A 19,734-nucleotide genomic window follows, 5' to 3' on the forward strand; every position below is an offset into this window, starting at 1 on the left:
TTGGATAGTGTTTTCGAGGTTACCAGCATGAGGTTGACCAAACTGCGGGAGGTAGTGGAGGACAGAGGTGCCTGGTGTGCTCTGGTCCATGGGGTCACGAAGAGTCGGACACGACTAAACGACTAAACAACAACAGACTCGTATTGATAAACCCTTTACAGTGGACGCTCGGGTTGGGAATGTGCGGGGAACCCGCAGTGCCGTGTCTGTGCATGCGCGGGTTGCGATTCGGCACTTATGCGCAAAGTGCAATTTAGCACTTCTGCACATGCGCGAGCGCCAAAACCCAGAAGTAACCTGTTCCAGTACTTCCGGGTTTCAGTGCGTCCGTAACCCAAAAACATGCAACCTGAAGCATCTGTAACCCGAGGTATGACTGTATTTGCAATTGCAAGCATTTTTATTGCTGGGCCCTCACACATTCCAGCCCTCTTGGAGTGATTAAAAACAAGAAAAATCTGGGAGACTGTTTTGTCAGTTGAAACAAACTTGACTTCCTATGAAGTTACAACTAGTTGCTGATTCTAAATATGTTCTGGCATATTTTAGTTATTGTTTTTAACTAGTTTGTTTTTATTACTTTGTGTTTTATTACATTGTTTTAAAAGTGGATAGAGTGCCAGACTAGGGCCTGGAAGACCAGGGTTCAAATTCCCACTCTGCTATGAAGCTTACTGGGTGACCTTGGGCTGGTCACACTGCCTCTCAGCCTACCTCACAGGGGTGTTGTGAGGATAAAGTTTGTGCCACCTTGGAGGGAAGAAGGTGGGATATAATCGCCGTTAACAGCAACAACTTGGACATGTGGGAAATAAATACATTAAATGATAGCAATAATTGGGTGTCAAGGACTGGCTGAGCGCAGTGGAATGGTGAGAGGAACCAGCAGAAAAACTCTCAGGGGGGAAAAGGCTCAGAGCCCGGGGATTGGTGATGGGATGATGATGAGTGGTCAGAGGGAGAAGACCGAAAGGAGGAGATGTCAGAAACTGAAGAGGTAACAGAGCCTAGTGAGCAGAGAGAGTCTGTGTCAGAGAAAAGTCCAGAATCAGAAGCTGATGCAGAAGAGCAGGGAGGGCAAGAGGCAGAGATTAGTCCAGCTGGTGGAGAGGTGCAAGTGTCTCCCCATCATCCTGCAACAAGGCCCTCTCCCCACTGGGTCTCCCAGAACCAGAAGAGGTATGACGTGGGAGGGGCAAGGACAGGCACACAGGTGGGGTATCAGATAACTTGGGCAGAGCCCTGGAGAGCAGGGGACTTCAGTCTCTGCAACTGCTTCATAGGGGCAAGACGTATTGAAGAGTTCCTACGCGCATTAGGCCTGACACTCCTGTGTCTTTCTAATAAAGAGTTGACTCCACTCACTTGGTACGATTTACTGCTGGCTCACTCCTGACATCAGGGCTCCTCAGAGGAACTGACTTCTTTGCTTTGTCCCATTGTTCCTCTCTGTCTCTGTAGCATCTTGAAGGACATTCTCCAGGTGCAGCAGAGCTTGGGCTACTGCCCACAGTTTGATGCTCTCTTTGATGAGTTGACGGCGCAAGAGCACCTGGAGCTGTACACCCGACTGCGCGGCATCCCATGGAAGGATGAGGAGCGGGTGAGCAAGCGTGTTGTGGAGGGGCTGCTTCCTCTGGGGGCAGTAGCGGAGAGGAAAAAGGCCGGGGTGACTCTGGCCTCTTCTTTCCCATGGACCTCTACCAGGTGGCTGGTTTGCTGGTCAGCCTGGACTGCTAATGGCTGGGGCAATGGCTAAGCTGTGCATCACAGCTTTGAGCAGCAGTAGATTCGGGGCAAACAAGGAGCTGCTGCCTCTTCGTACAATGCATAATTAACTTGTGGAACTCATAGCCACAAGATGTGGTGGCGGCCACTGGTGCAGATGGCTTTAAAAGAGTGTTGGGGGGATTTACAGAAGGGGTGAGAGGTTTGCTAATGGCTGTCGTCATGGCCCTGACCATCAGTTGTTGGTGGCGGAGTGTGGGGTGGTGGGAACCGGCGTTCACGCCTTGCCTAGGAAGCTTATGGCTGGCCAACAGGATGCTGGGCCACGCGGGTGCTTCCACCAAATCCTGCAGGATGATTCTGATATTCTTAGGGTAGCTAAGAATGAAGCCTCCATGCCCAAATACAGTGCGTCTCTTTTAGCATCAGTTGCTGAGGAGGAGGAGCCTGGGAGGGCCATTGCCTCGTTGCCCTGCTGAGGGGGCTGCCTGGAGGCACCTGGCTGCTGGTTTAGGTGAACCTTTGGTCTGATCCAGCAGGGCTCTTCTCATGGGGTTACCTTCTCATTGGGGTACCAGCTGTGTACAAGCAATTTCCTCTTTGCCTTCTCAGGTTGTGAAGTGGGCACTAAAGAAGCTGGAGTTGGCCAAATATGCTAACAAACCTGCCAGCACCTACAGTGGCGGCAACAAGAGGAAGCTATCTACAGCCATTGCCCTGATTGGCTACCCAGCGTTCATTTTCCTGGTGAGGAGAGGAGGTGGGGTTAGGGTGCGTGGCACTCAAGAGCAACCACAGCTTCAGTACTGTGTAATGCTTTTTTCTGTCCCTAGGTGCCGCTATTGTGCTAGTGCTGTCTCTCTCTCTCTCTCTCTCTCTCTCTCTCTCTCTCTCTCTGTGTGTGTGTGTGTGTGTGTGTGTGTGTGTGTGTGTGTATCAGCCTATAGTCCTCTAGCAGCACCTAGCAACAGAACCCTGGCAAAGAAGCCAAACCAAGTCTCCAACCACAAAAGATGACCATGTAAATTGCAAGAAATGTGTGTTAAGTTAAATTGAGTTTCCTGGGTCCCTCCTTCCTTTGATGATTTATATTCAGAATCCATGGCAACTGACAATAGGCTTGCATGGAGCCAACCCAAATGACGGTAAGGCTTAAGGGTGCCCCTGAGGGCAGCTAATTCTGCCATTTGCCCCCTTTTCCTGGCAGGATGAACCAACCACTGGCATGGATCCAAAGGCCAGGCGTTTCCTGTGGAACCTTATCTTGGACATCATCAAGACAGGCCGCTCGGTGGTTTTGACATCACACAGGTTGGCGGGGCCTTGGGGTGCCTTTTTCTGCTTCATGAGACCCAGGGCAAGGGGGCGGGGCATGAACTGAGGCAACGGATGGTTCGCTGGAGTAAGGGCTTGTATTGGGAGAAGATCATGTGGGCAACTCAGACCCAGAGTGATCTACCCATCCAGGCTGGCTTTGTGCTGAGGCCCTCTCCTTGTCTCCCTCAGCATGGAAGAGTGTGAGGCCCTCTGCACACGCTTGGCAATCATGGTGAACGGGCGCCTGAAGTGCCTGGGCAGCATCCAGCACCTAAAGAACAGGTGAGCGGGAAAAGGTCAAGGGGCGCCGAAGGGTTCATCAAAGGGACACTCTTCCAACTCCTGCTCATCCGCGTGAGAACTGGGCTGGTTGCTGTGAGGCTGGCTGTGGATGCAGATCCCACGCGACAGGACCAGCTCTGTAGTTGAAGGGGTCCTGGCTAAAGCGACTCCCCTTCCTCTGTCATCAGGCTTCCCTGCCTATGGAGGCAGTTTCTTCAACTGCATGGGGCATCTGCGACCAGTCTCTCTCATGACTTCCCACACTGCCCCAGAGGTAGAGCAGAAGGGCATTGTGGAAAATTGAAGGAAGGCTGGATGCAGCCACCTGGTCCTGTTCATAGGAGGTCATGGCAGCTTCCCAGAGGTGCTGGATCTGGCCTAGCCAGGAGGCCCTGCTTCCATGGGTACCTGACCTGAAAAGGGTCTGGATCAGGCCCTGCCTTGCCCCGGGGCCTGACAGGAAGCGGTGCCGTAAGTTTCCGCTGCACTAAACATCACTTTGAAACTTGCTTGTGAAGGTGCGTCATGGTTGCAAGCCAAGGTGTGAGAAACCAGGGCTAACTTTTGCTGGCGAGGGGCGTATGAAGAAAGAGAAATGAGTGGCATGGTTGGTTTCCTGATCCCTCTGTTCCTCTAGGTTTGGAGACGGCTACATGATCACGGTGCGGACCAAATCCAGCCTGAATGTCAAGGAGGTAGTGCGGTTCTTCAACAGGAACTTCCCAGAGGCTGTCCTCAAGGTTAGGCTCCTCCCAGCGTGAGAATGCCCAGGGGCCCTGCTTCCTGCAAGCTTGGCTCCTGGCTGCCTCTGTGGGGGAGGGAGCAGATGACAGAGTTCTCTTTAAAGGGGGATTTCATGTCTCTGTTCCTGTGTAGGGGAAATTAGGAGGTCTACTTATTGGAGGTCAATAATAACAAGATAATGAATTCAATAACATTGGTTGATTGAACGTGCAAAGAGGCAACCTCACCTGCGGAAGTTGCTACCTTGCAACCAATAACTGCTACTGAATTCAGTAAGGGAAGTTCCTAGTTTCCCCTACACCTTTCCCAACCTTTTTTTGGCAATGCTTCTCTAAAATCCTGATTCCCTCCCCGCCCCTCGTGACATGAGATTGTTACTATTCAAAAAGTGAACTCCTATTCACTTGGAGGAAGCCTAAAAGGCCATTAACTGTTAATAACTCATTCTCGAATTGCCCCCCTTAAAAATCAAATTGCCCCCTATGGGGGGTGTGCCCCACATTGGGAACCACGACTCTACACCTAAACTGCCAGTAAGAGAACATAAAAAGAGCCTGAAGAAGTTTGTGTGGCATTGAAAAGGGAACTGTAATGAAATGATGTTCAGAGGGAGATTCAGCAGAGCCCCTACCTGACTGCCCTGCCCACAATCTTGGTGCCAGATGAAAAATGTGAGGAGTCTAGGCATCATGCAAACTCTTCTGAGCTACTCAAGGCATCTTGCATTCACTCATGCGGACATAGCACTGGGTATTAAAGTCCACCAGGAGACAGATTTGGAAGGGAATGGGGTGCGAAAAAGGGAGATGCCATTCTGGTGCTGTGCTGATGTTTTGTCTCTGTTTTCCAAGGAGAGGCACCACACAAAGGTGCAGTACCAGCTGAAGTCAGAGCAGATCTCGCTGGCTCAGGTCTTCAGCAAGATGGAGCAAGTGGTGGACATCTTGGGCATTGAGGATTATTCCGTCAGTCAGACCACACTGGACAATGTGAGTGCTGGAGCCTCTCAGGACCATTCCCTGACCTCTTGAGGGTGGAGCCATCAAGAGCGCCCGGCTATGGGGAACCAAGGGGCTGATATTAAGTGGTTATGCCATCGAGGTTCTGTTTACCTCTCATTCTTAATAGCCATCAATAAGGCCTCCTCCCTTGACTTCTTCTATGAAGCCACCTAAGCCAGTTGACTATTTCCACACCTCTCAGTGGAAGAGCAGCTGCTTTGCATTCAGAAGGTCCAGTTTCAGTCCATGGTTTCTAAGCTGGCCGGGGATGGGGAAGACCAGTGACCCAGAGAGTCACAGCCAGGTGGACAGACAGCTGTCCCGATAGAAAGCAACTCCTTGTGATACATCGTACTTCTTGGCAGCAAATTTCATATATTCATTATGCACTGCGTGACAATCTCTTCTAGGGGTATTGTGGGACATAATATGAAAAACTGGTTTCTTAAAAATAACAGCAGCACCTTTGAGGCAAATAGCAATTAGAGGCAGGGGTGAGGAGAGGTGATTTTCAGAAGGTGCCTAATGTGGGTGGCGCTGTGGGTAAAAGCCTCAGCGCCTAGGACTTGCTGATCATCAGGTCGGCGGTTCGAATCCCCGCGGCGGGGTGCGCTCCCGTTGCTCGGTCCCAGCGCCTGCCAACCTAGCAGTTCGAAAGCACTCCCGGGTGCAAGTAGATAAATAGGGACCGCTTACTAGTGGGAAGGTAAACGGCGTTTCCGTGTGCTGCGCTGGCTCGCCAGATGCAGCTTGTCACGCTGGCCATGTGACCCGGAAGTGTCTGCAGACAGCGCTGACCCCCGGCCTCTTAAATGAGATGGGTGCACAACCCTAGAGTCGGACACGACTGGCCCGTACGGGCAGGGGTACCTTTACCTTTTTAATGTGGGGTCCCAAGCCATACTAGGACCATTTGCCATATCAGGGTCCCAAAAGGCTGTCTTCATTAAATGAAAGTGGCTGTTGTCTCTCTCCTGAATATCCTTGCCAATCCATTTCATGCAGAGCGGAGGCTTGGGTTCTCTTGTTAGGAGAGAGGGAGAAAAACTTCACTCTGTCCCATTCATCATGTTGCAGACTTCTGCAATTGCACTCTCCCTTTTTCCCCTAAGCTAAATAGGTCCAGACTCATTATCTTTTCCTCTTAGGGCAGGTGATCCAGCTGCACACCAGAGATGTACGTATAGGGGCATTGCAATGCAGGCATTTGTATTTTCAATCCCTTTGCTAATAATACGCTAGCATGGAATTTGCCTTTCTCAGAGAAGTGAGTGCACTGAGTTGGCCTTCTCAATGAGTTCTCTGCCATGACCAGTTCGCACTTCTTACATCCCTGGAATTTCTGGTTAAAGGTCTTTTGGGGAACAGGAGTGGAGGTGACCTCTATCCAAAATTCCAGAGATAAGTGGGTGGGGGTCAGGCAATTGACTCCTTGGCCTCTTTGTTGTAAAAGACAAAACGAAACAAAAAACCATCAAAGCAGTTTACAAAGAAAAAGAGCAAAACAAAACAAAAAAATCAGTAAAAATATAAAATATTCAAATAATAATTAATATCACCGATAATGTAAACATTCTACGTGTCTGGGGAGCAAACAAAAATGTTTTTAGCTGGTGCTGAAAGGACTACCGAGAAGGTACCAGCCTGATGTCAATAAGCACAGAGTTCCTAAGTGCAGGTGCTGCCTCACTAAAAGCCCCATTTCTTCCAAGTGTGGAACAAGAATTATGTGTCACTTGTAACTAGCACATATCGAAGCGATTGAGTGGGCATATACAGGGTAAGGCAGTCTCATATATTGGGGGGGTGGGGTTAAAAATTGTCCAGTAGCATCTTAGAGACCAACTAAGTTTGTTCTGGGTATAAGCTTTTGTGTGCTTTCACTTCTTCTTATACCCAGAGCAAACTTAGTTGGTCTCTAAGGTGCTACTGGACAATTCTTTAATTTTTCCAACTGCGTCAGACCAACACGGCTACCTGAATCATATATATGGAGTAAGACTATCACTTTGCTCTTCTCCTCCTCCCCATCTGCAGGTGTTTGTGAACTTCGCTAAGAAGCAGAGTGACAACCTAGAGCAGCAGGAGAGCAGCCCGGCATGTTCAATGGAATCGCCACTCCAGCGCTTGCTGAACCTTCTGCGGCCCCGTGCAGCCCCAACTGAGCTGCGGGCCCTAGTGGTGGAGGAGCCTGAGGACTTGGAAACAGATGACGAGGGCCTGATCAGCTTTGAAGAGGAGCGGGTGAGAGGACTGCTCTCAAGGCAGCCATGATACTATTTTCTTTTTTATTTATTCTTATTTGAAGTTTACAGTTGCAAGAAGAAAGGAATTGCACTTCAAGTTACGTATTAGAAAGAGGAAAAAGATAAAGCATCATTCTCTCTCTCCCCCCCCCCCCCCCCCCGTATAGGTACTGATGAGAGAGTCCCTAATTTGCTGGTGTCTACAGTCTGAGTGGGACGCGGGTGGTGCTGTGGGTTAAACCACAGAGCCTAGGGCTTGCCGATCAGAAGGTCGGCGGTTCGAATCCCCGCAACAGGGTGAGCTCCTGTTGCTCAGTCCCTGCTCCTGCCAACCTAGCAGTTCAAAAGCACGTCCAAGTGCAAGTAGATAAATAGGTACCACTCCGGCAGGAAGGTAAACGGTGTTTCCATGCACTGCTCTTCTGGCCACATGACCCGGAAGCTGTACACCGGCTCCCTCGGCCAATAAAGAGTCGGTCATGACTGGACCTAATGGTCAGGGGTCCCTTTACCTTTTTACAGACCGAGTGAGAGGTGTGAGCTTGCTTTGGCTGGGTAATCTCATTTTTATTAGGTCTAATTTGAGATAAAGTCTCATCTCCTCATCAACACAAATAAGCCTCTCTTTTTTGTCATCTTTCATATTGACAGCATGATGTTATACTCTACTCAATGCTTTTTTCTGATGCTACTCAATGGTATGCAGTGCCAGCTCCCCCACCCCCAAATCTTACAATAATGTGGATGGAGGGTGGGGAGAGCCAACATGCAACTGTGGCTAAAAGGAGGGTTGCAAAAAACAGGAGCCTGAGGCGGCAGCAGCAAGAAAAAGGTGCTCCTTGTTTGGGCTTGTAGTAGCTGCTCTCAGTCAACAGGTTGTGCCGTTTTCCTTCAGCTGCCCTGCAATGCGCACTCTCCCCTTGGATGTGCTGCTATGCTGCTGCGAGCAGCTGGGTGAGCATGAGCATCACTTCCCTTTCATTTCTGCTCGCTCTTTCCATGTTGGCAGGGGAGGAGAGAGGAGGGAAGAAGAGAGATGAAGAAGAAGAGGAGGCAGCAGCCTCTGCTACCAACACCGCCATCCTCCTTGAATCTTCCACCACACTTGGCATCCTCTCCTGCCACTGAATTAAAGGAAGGCATTAATGCAGCCATCTCTTATGGAATGTGGCAGCTGCCGTTGGTCCTGTGATTCTTACCTGGCAAGACACTTGGACTGCAGCATCTGGTGGATAAATGGCCACATGTCAGCCATAGATGCCCCTTGTGTTTTTCTTTTTCCCCCCCCTCCCTCTAGCCCAGGGTTTTGCACCAGTTCTTGCAGAAAGTGCCATGTCCCAAATCATACCGTACTATTTTTGCGTATCTTCCTTGTCTCCCTGCAGGCTCAGCTCTCCTTCAACACCGACACGCTCTGCTGAGGAGTGGAGAAGATGCAACCCCCTCCCTCGGCTTTTGGAACCACCATGGACTCCGCCTCCCCCCACCCCCTCCTTGACATCTACCTTCCTTGGCCCTCCCCCACAACCTCCATCGAACCTCTGTCTAGCGGTAGTCAACAACTGCAAGAGGCAGGTGGTGAGGGGGCCCACCTCACAAGCATCTGATCTGGGCAACTTGCTCTGGGCGGTTCCGTGTTGGCGGCTGGCAAGACCTGCAGAAAAGGAACTGGCCCAGTTGTTGGGGGTGGGAAGACACACTGCCTGAGTTGTGTCTGCAAGGAGAGCAGGAGGGCTTGCGTAAGGGAGCGTTTTTCCAGAAGCAGGAGAGGAGATGGAGACCCCCTGAGCCCAGAAGTTGTCAATTGGGACAGAACTCTGGTGTGGTTTTTTTGGCGGGGGGGGGTGGTGGTGTCGTTAATGGAGGGGTGTTTCCTGACTCTGAAGCAGCCAGCTAATTAAACAACTTGCCTCTGGCATCTCTGAAGGATGTTTTGCGAAGAGGGCTAGCTGTTGAGAGGAGAAGTTTCATCAGAATGGCACTCCAAATATGAGGGCTGTTTGGGTGGACTGTGAGGGCTGCTTTTTCGCAGGGCTTATTTGTAGAGAAGACCCTCCTTCCCCCTCTTTCTTACTTTGTCACTTAACGTGGGACAAAAAAAGGGATTGGTGGCACCACTTGCTTCTGACAGATCTGGCAAATGCTGTTGAATCAAGGGCGTGTGTGCACGGGATCACACATTCCCTCTGTCTCTGCTCACTCTAACTTAGGCCTGGATTCTTCTGGGTTTTTTTACAAAATGGATGATCCTGCCGTGCTGCTCTCTGCAACACCCACCCGCCCGAAGCACCCAACTAATACTGCTACTCCTCCTGGCTGAAAACCACCTAAAGCTTTCAAAGGCGCAGAAACCTCCAGTGTGGAGCTTTGCATAGTTGAGTGCTGGGGGTGCGGAGAGAGGGCTTCTTCTCAGCTGAACTTGGGCCCTGGGTCCTTTGCTGGAAACGCCCCCTCTGCCTGCAGTTTTGTCTTGGGGTTTGTAGGGAGTCCTCTAGTGAACGTACTCTTGAGCTGAACCTGAGCTACACACTCATTGTGGCAATAGAGCACAGAATGCAGGAAGTGTTGGACCAGCAAGTTTAGGAAGAGTTGCTGCTGGCTGTCCTCCCAGGTCTGGCCTCTCTCACAGTCACGACTTATCAGTTGGAGTTTGCCTTTGAAGGATTGCAGTCCAGGCAGCTGAGTGCTGCATATTCTCTGAGTAACCAATCACACACACACACACACACACACACACACACACACACACACACACCAGCTCTCCGGTAGTGTGGGCCTTTTAATCTTGGCCAGCTTCTTGTAGTCAATCATTTCTGGCCTGATGCCCCAGGGAAGTTCACAGGCAAGGGTACATTTGAAATAGACTGCCCCAACCATGGGGGCTTGGTTGAACCGCCACGTCTCATAGCTATTGTCTCCTGTCTCCTCCGTGAATTCTTCATGCCCAGTGAACCATCACCGCATCCTGCCTGCAGAGGGAGTGCGAGGTTCCCTTTAATTAAAATTTTGGCTTGGAATAGCGGTTGACCATACCAAAGAGGGTTGAAATAGCAAATAATTATGCAGGGAATATTTTCCACCTCATCCCTCGCCATGTTTAAGTGGACTTTGAAGACTGAAAGTGGGCTTCAAAGCCCTCTTGAACATGGCAAGGAATGAGGCCTGCTGCATCCCCAAAGGGGCAGAGTTCCACTGCTCTGGGGCCAACACTGAAAAGTCTCTTATTACAGCTGGCAGTTTACCTGGTAAGTCTTTTTAACATGTAGATGCCTTAGCAAAAAAAGACAGGTAGACGACGCCTTAGCAAAATCTCTAGATTGATATATATAAATAGGTTCAGGTAACATCAGGGGATGGGAAAGCTCCATCTGTTCCTGAAACCCTGAAGGGCTTCTGGTCAGAGTAAGTACTAGGCTAGAGGGATAACATGGCATAAGACACCTTCCTGTAAAACTCTTTTTATTAATAGTTTAGGCGAGCACTGGAATAGAGCACACTGGGCTATACTGACTTTACTATAAAGGCACTTCATTTCCTCCCCCAAATGCTGCCCGGTGAGTCTTTACTCTCTTACACACACACACACACACACACACACACACACACTGTCTTTCTGGTTGGAGTCTGATGGCCATCCTTTGGTACCTGACAGCTTGCTGGTTCCTTACTCATTATTCACACGCATACACACGTGCATCTGTCTCATTTCACTGCCCTTTCATTTTTGTCTGGTAGACAATACTGGAGAAGATGGATGGACAGTTGGATCTGGTTTAAGGCAGCTTCTTATCCTACACACCCCACCCCACCCCACCCCACCCCAAGCAGCTGAGCAGAATTTGCCAAATTGAGCCACTTGACACATGGGATGTGTTGATTTAGAAACTGCATTTTGAAAAATCTGAGGATTTGGGGCATTGATTTTTATAATTTATTTTTAGTGTATGTTGAGCAAGTGCAAGGTTTTTATTTATTTGTGTTGGGTTTTGTGGAAGTGTGTGTGTGTGTGTGTGTGTGTACACACACAATCTTGGCTAGATTAAGGAGGGAAGGAAGATCCAAGGAAAGGGGCCAACTGCATGCATGAGAGTTGGGAAGTGGGGCTTTTATTGCAGGTTCCCAAAACCTGAGTAGTTTCAGCTGCTACAGCTCAGGCAGCTTTTGGTTAACAACCTGATCCCTGGAAACTTCTGTTTTTGAGCTCTGCCAAGAATGCACCTTGGAAGTCTGGAGCAAAACGTGAGACTTTCACCCACATCCATGAGGAGCAGGCGAACTGAGAGACTCCTCCGGATCCAGCCCTGGGTGGGTCTGCGCTCCTGTGATTCTTGCTCTCCGGTGCTCTGCCTTAACACTCTGGGCTATCTTCTCTTTCAAGTCTCCCCCAGCCCCTTGACATGTGCCACCTTTTCATGTACTGTGCCTCACCGGGCTGGAGTCCTTCCCTTCAATTGGTTTGCATGGGAAGAACTGGCTGTTGGCGAGGGCCTTGCAAGAGCCTGTATATTGCAAGCAAAAAACAAAAAAACCCAACAAACCAGACAAACAAAATGTGAATATAATGTTTGTTTTAATAAAAATATAATAACCAACTGGTGGTTGATGCGTTCTTTATAGCAGGGATGGGCAGGTTTTAGGCTGGCGGGAATATGCTTTGCTTCTCATGAGAACCCTTGAAGTCTGCTAGCTGGAACCGGCATTCAGCTGATTAATTAACATTCTACGGCTTTTTAAATGGGGGGGGGGGTTGGGTTGTTTTTGTTTCATTATGTATTTTTTATCTTCGTTCCATATTTTTCTGTTGTCAAGCTCCCTGGAATTGTCGCCTGAAAGGTGGTTAACAAATTTAATAAATAATAATAATAATTTGGTAAGATAAAGTGGCTCAGAAAGGTAGACAGTTGCAGGACAGGTTGCCTGCAAGCACACGTTTAGCCCAGGAATTTTTTGTTAGTACCAGAACTGAAGCACACTTTCTCTCTCTCCCTCACATACAAACACACACATGACCCTACTTAAGTTTTTTCCATTCTCTCTTCATTTCAGCACAGTGCAGAGGTTGCCCTGAAGTCAGTGCTTTTATCACTTGAGTAGCATGCTGGGTGAGGAGAAAGAGGTCCCAGTGTTTCCCATGATCCTCTGCAATTTTGGGTGAGAGACACACAGAGACAAACACACACGTGTGTGTGTGTACACACACACCATCAACTCCTAAAACACCAACGTGGTGATCAAGATATACAGTACAGTGGTACCTCTGGTTACAAACTTAATGCATTCTGGGGCTCCATTCTTAAGCAGAAACTGTTCTTATCCTGAGGTGCGCGTTTGCTAATGGGGCTCCCACTGCGCGCATCTTCCACACACAATTTCTGTTCGCATCATGGGGGAAAGCTTGCAACCAGGAGCTGCTACTTCTGGGTTAGCGGAGCTCATAACCCGAAGCATTCGTAACCAGAAGCGTTCGTAACCAGAGGTACCACTGTATGCCAGTGCAAAATAATCACTAAAATGTTTGCCTGCTCAAAAGCAATTTAAACAGCTACATTTGGCATAGAAAGGTCCGCAAGAGAGGCTACACACTGAGCTGCCTTCCTCTCCTATAGAAGGAGCTCCTTTCTCACCTCGTGGCTGGCTGGCTCCCTCCCTGACCTAGCTGTGCTCTGCTGTCCAGGCAGAGGGACGGATAATAATAATAATAATAAATAAATTATTTATACCCCGCCCATCTGGCTGGACTTCCCCAGCCATTCTGGGTGGCTTCCAACAAAACATTAAGATACAGTAATGCAACAAATATTAAAAGCTTCCCTAAACAGGGCTGTGGGCGTGTTGCTAGTCAGCAGAACAGGCTCTATGACGGGCTGGCAACCACAAGCGGCCCACGGGGGTTGTTTAAACAGCCCACAAGCCGCCCCCGAACCAAGCTGCCCACTCGGTGAGTCCCCATGCATTGCGCTAAACCGGCGGAGCGGGGACTTGCTTCCACAGCGCCAGAAATTGCATCTGCACATGCACAGACATGATCCTGCCCACGGAGCGATCTCTGCGGGAGTGAACCAGCCCAGGCGAGGTAAACCTTGCCGACCCCTGCTCTATGACCCTAGTGGGGAACTGTTTGCGTGGCGAGTTCCCGCCTCCCCCCGAGGAAATAAAGACACAGGACACAATAATTCAGGTTAACGGGTCAAATTAGGCCACAACTTTATTGATTACAGGAATTGAGCGGTATTGGCTTAGGCATCGGTCCTAACTACTAACCGGCTTGTAAGCCGGAAGGGTTAATCAGTGGGAGGAGTCCTGCTGAGGCACGTCAACTAGGACCTCCCCCCCCTGCCGTGGGCCCACACCTCCTTAGGCTTAGGACAAGGCCACGCCCCCCAGAATCCTTTACCGGACTACCCTTGTTTGGGGAAGGTGATGGCACTCCTTCCCCCCTTCATTTGCATAACAATAGGACAGTACCCCCACCATTGCCTAACCACCAATACCAAAGAGTTGTGACGGTTTGCTACGAGGGAGGCGAAAACCAAATGGCTGGTGCCAATCTGCCATTTGGGGAAATTCCTACCAGGCCCCTTGACAGCGACCAACCAGAGTTCATAGCAATGTCAGAGAACCTAGCCTAAGGAGGGTGGGACAGGAGAGAAAGTCGGGTCAGCTGCAGCGAGGGAAAGAGGAGGAGCGTCAGCTGCAGCAGGTTTAAATAGCCGAGGCCCCGCCCCCAGAGCCAGCCAATTGGTTGGCCCGGGGTAATGATGCGGCCGGGGATTCCCTCTGCTATAGTGGGGGCTGGATCCAGCCCCCGGGAGAGTGGGGAGGGGCTTGAAGCCCGCAACCCCACCTGCTATGTGATCGTGGAAGTGGCTTTCTAAAGCCAGGCTTCTCCCTCATTGCTCAAGAGGCCGGTCCCTGATGTTAGCAGAAAAGGGAGGTGGCGTGAGCTCCTCACAATGTGTGTGGGGGGGGGGGTGTAATAATGACTTTTTTAAAACCCCACAGCCAATTCTAACAATTGTAGATTAAGGTTACCAGGATTTTTTGCAATGAATCCGGGGACACTTTAAATAAATAAATACCACACGTTCTGGACATTGGTGCTGCAGAGGGGCAGCTGTCACCTTGACCTCAACTGCTGTGTTTCCCCTTCCTCCGAGGCTTCTATCTCCTTTCTTCATGACCCTGGGCAGCCCCTGAGTTGTTGGTTCTTCGGTGGTCCTGGTGGGGAAGTGGTGCAGGGTCAGCCGTGGGCCGGTCCACTGTCCCTCAGACCATGTGGTAGGCCGGGCAATATTTTGAAAAAAAAAATGAACGGATTCCTATGCCCCACAAATAACCCAGAGATGCATTGTAAATAAAAGGACACCTTCTACTCATGTTAAAGCACCAGGCAGGCCCCACAAATAACCCAGAGATGCATTTTGAGTGAAAGGACAGATTCTACTCATGTCAAAACACACTGATTCCTGGACTGTCCACGGGCCAGACTGAGAAGGCGATTGGGCCGCATCCAGCCCCCAGGTTGCCTACCCCTGCTGTAAGGCAGTCTGACTCCCATCACCCACCATCTATTTTCCAGTAGGACAGTAGTTACTGTCTATGCTTGAGGGTCCCCTTGATTGGGGGGGGGGGGGCTTCCTTGGCTGCAGCCTCCGCTCTTCACAAGTCAAAAGAGGGTCCACCAACGGCTTACGGTCTACCCAAGTGGGCTTTGGGTGGACATGATTGATTCCATTAGACTGGTCATTTGATCTGGGTCAGCTGAAAAAACTGGGCATTTGATACTTCCAGTTGAAAAGGTTTGTGCTGGAGAACAGGACGTGAACTCAGTTGTGCCTGGAGACCTGCAGGCATTTGCCTCAGAGGGTAAAGACTCTGTGGAGTTGAGGTCAGGCTTTTTCCTTTCTCATGCTGCCTTTTTAACAACCTGTTTTCTTACATCAACTAAGGCAGTTCCCAATTCATCCCCATCCCTCAGAGTAGAGGTCTGTGGTTTTCCCCCCACTTTCTCCAGATTAGCAAGGCCTCTGCTCAAATCCTCTATGCCACAATCCAGCAGGGAGATTTCAACCTCATTGGCGTCCCCTAATTTGGCTTCTCCGCCTACAGCACCAAATTCCCTCAGCTTGTCCAGGGGACACCCAAAGGAGCCAGATGTCCTCTATTAATCCTGCCATTTAATAGTTTTTGAAATATGCTTCCCTTCCCACCCTGAACTAAATGAATATTTTATGATGGCACATTTCACCTACAATTATTAGAATTGGTTGTGGGGGTTTTTTTAAGTCATTATTTTCCCCCAGCACTTCTTGTACCCCTGTATTGCAGACCAACCCTGGGATTAACTTCCACCCCTTCCCCTGCTACCTTTCTCAAGGAAGTTTCATCTGCAAAGGAGGAGCAGGAGGGGAAGCAGACCTCACCTTGAGCATTGCCTCTAATGGATATTCTAACTTTTAAGCTTTGCGCCAGGGCAAGAGGCAGCAACAGCAGTTCCCACCTCTCCCTTGCACACTCACTGCTGCCTCTGTTCCCCTCAGTAGGTGTCACCTATCACCACCACTCGTCTCCTCCTCCTCTGGGGAGGGCAGGAATCATTCGATGTGCTGTGCCTTCCAAAGCCTGCTTGGAGTGTTCTAAGGTCTGCACCTGCTGCTCTTGAGTCTTCCCCTCTTGTCTACTGGAGCTTACTTTGATATCATGGGGATCAGTTACAAAGGCAGGAACCGTACGGTTTGAGTACTTCCTACAACTTCCTCTCGGCTGGCCATCTCCAGAGTGCAGTTCTCTTTCTCCAACATCGTCTCCATGGAAGATAGTAACAAACTCCAAAGGAAAATTCAGGTGACTATGTTTTAAAATGTGTAGGGAGCATTTGTGAAGATGAATGGTCAACCAGGAAGGGTGAACTGATCACCCTTTTCTCATCCCTGGGTTGCTCTTCTACCTTCCATGATGACATAATCTCATTCTGATATTCTCCTAGCCCCCTCCTCACATGCTGCAGGGTTACCGTAGAGACAGCAAGAAACAACTTTGCATCATCACTATTCCATTGCCCACTTCTTACCAGACGTCGTTCAGTAAGCAGTGTGAGGCGTGCTCTCAGATTAGATAATTGTGGTTTTTGTGTCAGCATTCCTATCAACATGGCAGGTAGGAAATTGTGCCATCTAGATGCTCTCCTGATCTGCTTCATTGTCCCATGAAGCAGACAGAGAAGCCAGCTGAGAAGGTAAGGATTTATAGCCGGGGAATGGATGAAATCTTTGGACAACTTAGAGACGGTAACATACATGCAAGTGGATGCTGTGATAGACAGCAAGAGTTTGTCCATTATAGACAAACTAGTTGCATTGAAAACAATGATTGTACCTCCATTTCTTTTCTTCCTGTCTTGGGTGAATGCCTGAGATGGAGGAAGACCCTGGAACCTATCCCTAAAGGAATCCAGAAATTCCACCCACCTGTGGGAAGCAAGATAGGGGATAAAAGGGATAGGCATACCTAACCCCCAAAAAGAGAACCCCCTAAGAAAAAAATACAAAAGCCCCAAAAGGAAGCACCAAAAGCAGAGAAAGGGGGCATCTGAGGCATCCGAGGGAACAAAATAACCCTGGAGGAAAGGCCTAAAAAACACTCCAAAACTTCTTTTGGCTGATGCCCCCTCCCCAGCCCCCCTCCCTCCCGAAGTCATAAGCCCAATTTGGGCAGAGGCTGGCACCCCTCTCCCTGCTCACCCATGTGGATTACCCCAAGCCATTAACATCTGACTCGCATCCATATGGGTGGGCACCCCTCTCTCACCTTTCCCTCCCCACCCACTGGAGACCCCTGCCCAGCATTGGTGGCAGGGGTCCCACCCTACCTGATCCGCCACCTTCCCCCCCCCAACCCTCCATATTGCCAGACACCCAGCCCTCTGAAGTAACACCTCCAGGAAACCTCTCAGCTTTGACACAGAGGGAAGGATGTCTCTTTCTAGGTGCACACGGAAGGAACTTGCTTCTTAAAAAATCTCCGGCACAGCTATGCAACACAACAGGAAACATTTTGTCAGTGAGGGGTAAAGGGTTAGTAACGTTTGTTCTCCTTCCCACAAAGAACAAGAGTCTGTGCTTAAATGATCAAACAGTTCTGCGATCAGTTTAGTTGCTGGTGTGATTTTCAATAGGGCCGTGGAGTCATAAGTTATTTTCATATTCTTTTGGCATCCAGGATAACTTGACATTTCTTACCTCGCTTATAAAATTGGGAATGCCAATTTTATAATCCCAGCAGTACTTGGGGGAATAACACCTTGGTTTTCTGCTGCTTATAGTAGTTGTCCAAGACCGGTCTCCCGACTGTTCCATCCCAGATGATGGGCGCCGACCAAGGGGTCAGGGTGGGCATGTCCGTGCTTCCGCTGCAAAGAAATGAGAAAAAAGCATGGATGCCCCAAATGGTGGAAAGTATATATTAGGTGGGGGGTTTCACCCCCACACCACTGCCACCTGAGCGCCCTGACTTTATCATCATTAACAGAGTCGAGGTTGTATCCTGGTATCTTGAGCACAAATGCAATCAAAACAGCTAATGCACAGTATGCAAGGCAAGCCATTTAAGCTTGAATTTGCAAGGCGTAACAAATAAAAAAATGCAGCTAAGAGTCAGTAGCAGAGCAAGCCAAGATGCTTTCGTTTTACAGTGCCTTTTAAAGGTTGCAGCAGGAGTACAATAGCATGTTTGCCTGGCACCAAGGAGGGCAGCAGCAGCAGCAGCAGAAGCATCAGGAAAACCAGTCCGGGGAGAGTATTCCAGGGAAAGGCTGTAATTCAGAGACAGAGCACCTGCTTTGCATGCAGTGTAGAATTGATTTATTGATTTGGCGTGACCCCCGCTAATTGATTTACGATCCACAATTAGCTCTTTATTGCCGCCCGGCGCGCTTCCCTCAGCTGCGCGATCTCAGCTCCGTCTTCTTCCAGTCACGCCTCAGCAGAGTTAACACAGCGGTGAAAAACTGTCACGTAGCTTCACTTAGCTTCTCTGACAAACACACAGAGTCCAGGTTTGTCTATTTACAGTGCTTTATTCCGACATTTATCAGAAAAACCCAGGACTACTTGCAGCCATGACAAACTGCGTCCTTCTTCCTCAAAGAACAGAGAGGAACAGAACGAAACTCCTCCCAGCTTCGAAAGCTGACGTCAGAATGTTGAGGCATCATGGGAATAACTTAACCTGTTAAGTTCCAAATCCCACATGCAGAAGGTCATGGGTTCAAGAGAGGGCATCACTAGGCAGGGCTGGGAACATCCCCTGCCTAAAGCTCTGGAGACCTGCTGCCAATCAATGTAGAAGACGGTACTGCAATAGATGGACCAATTGTTTGAATCTCCTAGGATCAGAGAATCATTAGCTGGGCAAGACCCTTCCCTCTCTGTCAAAGCTGAGAGGTTTACTGAGCCGCAACAGACTCACCTTTGTCAATGGAGGGAGCCTCTCATCCCCTGACTCAATGTTTTAATTTTCCCTAGATTCTCCATTTGTACTTAATCCCCTGATGGGCTGGGGCTGGAGATTTCACTTCAGAGGGCTGGATGTCTGACAATTTGGAGGAGGGGCAAAGCTGATGGGTCAGGTTGGGTCTCACCTATCTTTCTTCCCATGGGTGGGCAGGCAGGCTTTTTCTTAAACCCTCGGGGATAAGTTCCAAGGTCCTCTGTTCATTTCCCTTTGCAACCACTCCTGTACCAGAGAGGGCATTGAATAACTTGGTTCTAGAATTAATACAACTACCAGGGCTGACAGAGAGCATCCTTCCTTCTAACCTAAAAGATCCCAATATTTCCATATAAGAGAGTTCCTCCAAACCCTTGATAATTTTGGTAGTTCTTTTCTCAACCTTTTCTAGGTGTCAGGGGTGGCCACAGGAGCAGGAATGGTGGAGACCGCCTCCCCATCCTGACCCTTCCAGGGAAGAGGAAGAGGTACACAGTATAGATACAACAGTGGCTTGTGGGAGGTCCTCCTGCTATTGGATTATGCCCTAGTGTCCGGTTGATCCCATGGGGAAGAATCTTTCCCCCATCTTCTCCCTCTCCTTGTTTCTTCCATGGATGAATAGCCCTGCCCTGCTGCTGTTGCCATAACAGATTCTGTCAAGGTGCTCTGCTATTCCCCTTCTTTTCATGGTAAACATGAGGGTGATTCCCACCCACCCCCACCCTGTGGTCCTCAAACACACCCGCGCTCAGCGTTAATTCAGGTTAGCATCCCATCCTAGGAGCCCCTGGAACTGGCGTCATATGAGCCTGTTTCCTGCTGTCACCACGGTGACCTCCAAGATTCAAACTGGCCAGAGAATGTTATGATGCAAAAGGCAGTTGGCCAGAACTGAAGGTGCCAGGATAGAAAAAACATCCATTGGG

General features: G+C 49.6%; 1 protein-coding gene and 1 long non-coding RNA gene across 3 annotated transcripts in view; one reads left to right on the plus strand and one right to left on the minus strand.

Annotated features, from left to right (window-relative positions):
- ABCA2 (ATP binding cassette subfamily A member 2) overlaps positions 1–11,910 on the plus strand; it is a 108,093-nt gene extending 96,183 nt beyond the window's left edge. For both annotated transcript variants that reach the window (XM_028715872.2, XM_077922459.1), the window contains exons 43-50: positions 1,462–1,603; positions 2,341–2,475; positions 2,936–3,039; positions 3,235–3,327; positions 3,965–4,067; positions 4,923–5,060; positions 7,110–7,316; positions 8,704–11,910. In XM_028715872.2, coding sequence (XP_028571705.2) covers positions 1,462–1,603; positions 2,341–2,475; positions 2,936–3,039; positions 3,235–3,327; positions 3,965–4,067; positions 4,923–5,060; positions 7,110–7,316; positions 8,704–8,739 — 958 coding nt within the window. In that variant the 3' untranslated portion in view covers positions 8,740–11,910. The remainder of the gene's footprint in view (positions 1–1,461; positions 1,604–2,340; positions 2,476–2,935; positions 3,040–3,234; positions 3,328–3,964; positions 4,068–4,922; positions 5,061–7,109; positions 7,317–8,703) is intronic.
- The window catches only part of LOC144326116 (uncharacterized), a 276,840-nt gene that overhangs the window by 171,814 nt on the left and 85,292 nt on the right, over positions 1–19,734 (minus strand). The gene's annotated exons all lie outside the window — the stretch shown is intronic.

This window comes from Podarcis muralis, chromosome Z (genome assembly GCF_964188315.1).
Source record: "Podarcis muralis chromosome Z, rPodMur119.hap1.1, whole genome shotgun sequence".
NCBI lineage: Eukaryota > Metazoa > Chordata > Lepidosauria > Squamata > Lacertidae > Podarcis > Podarcis muralis.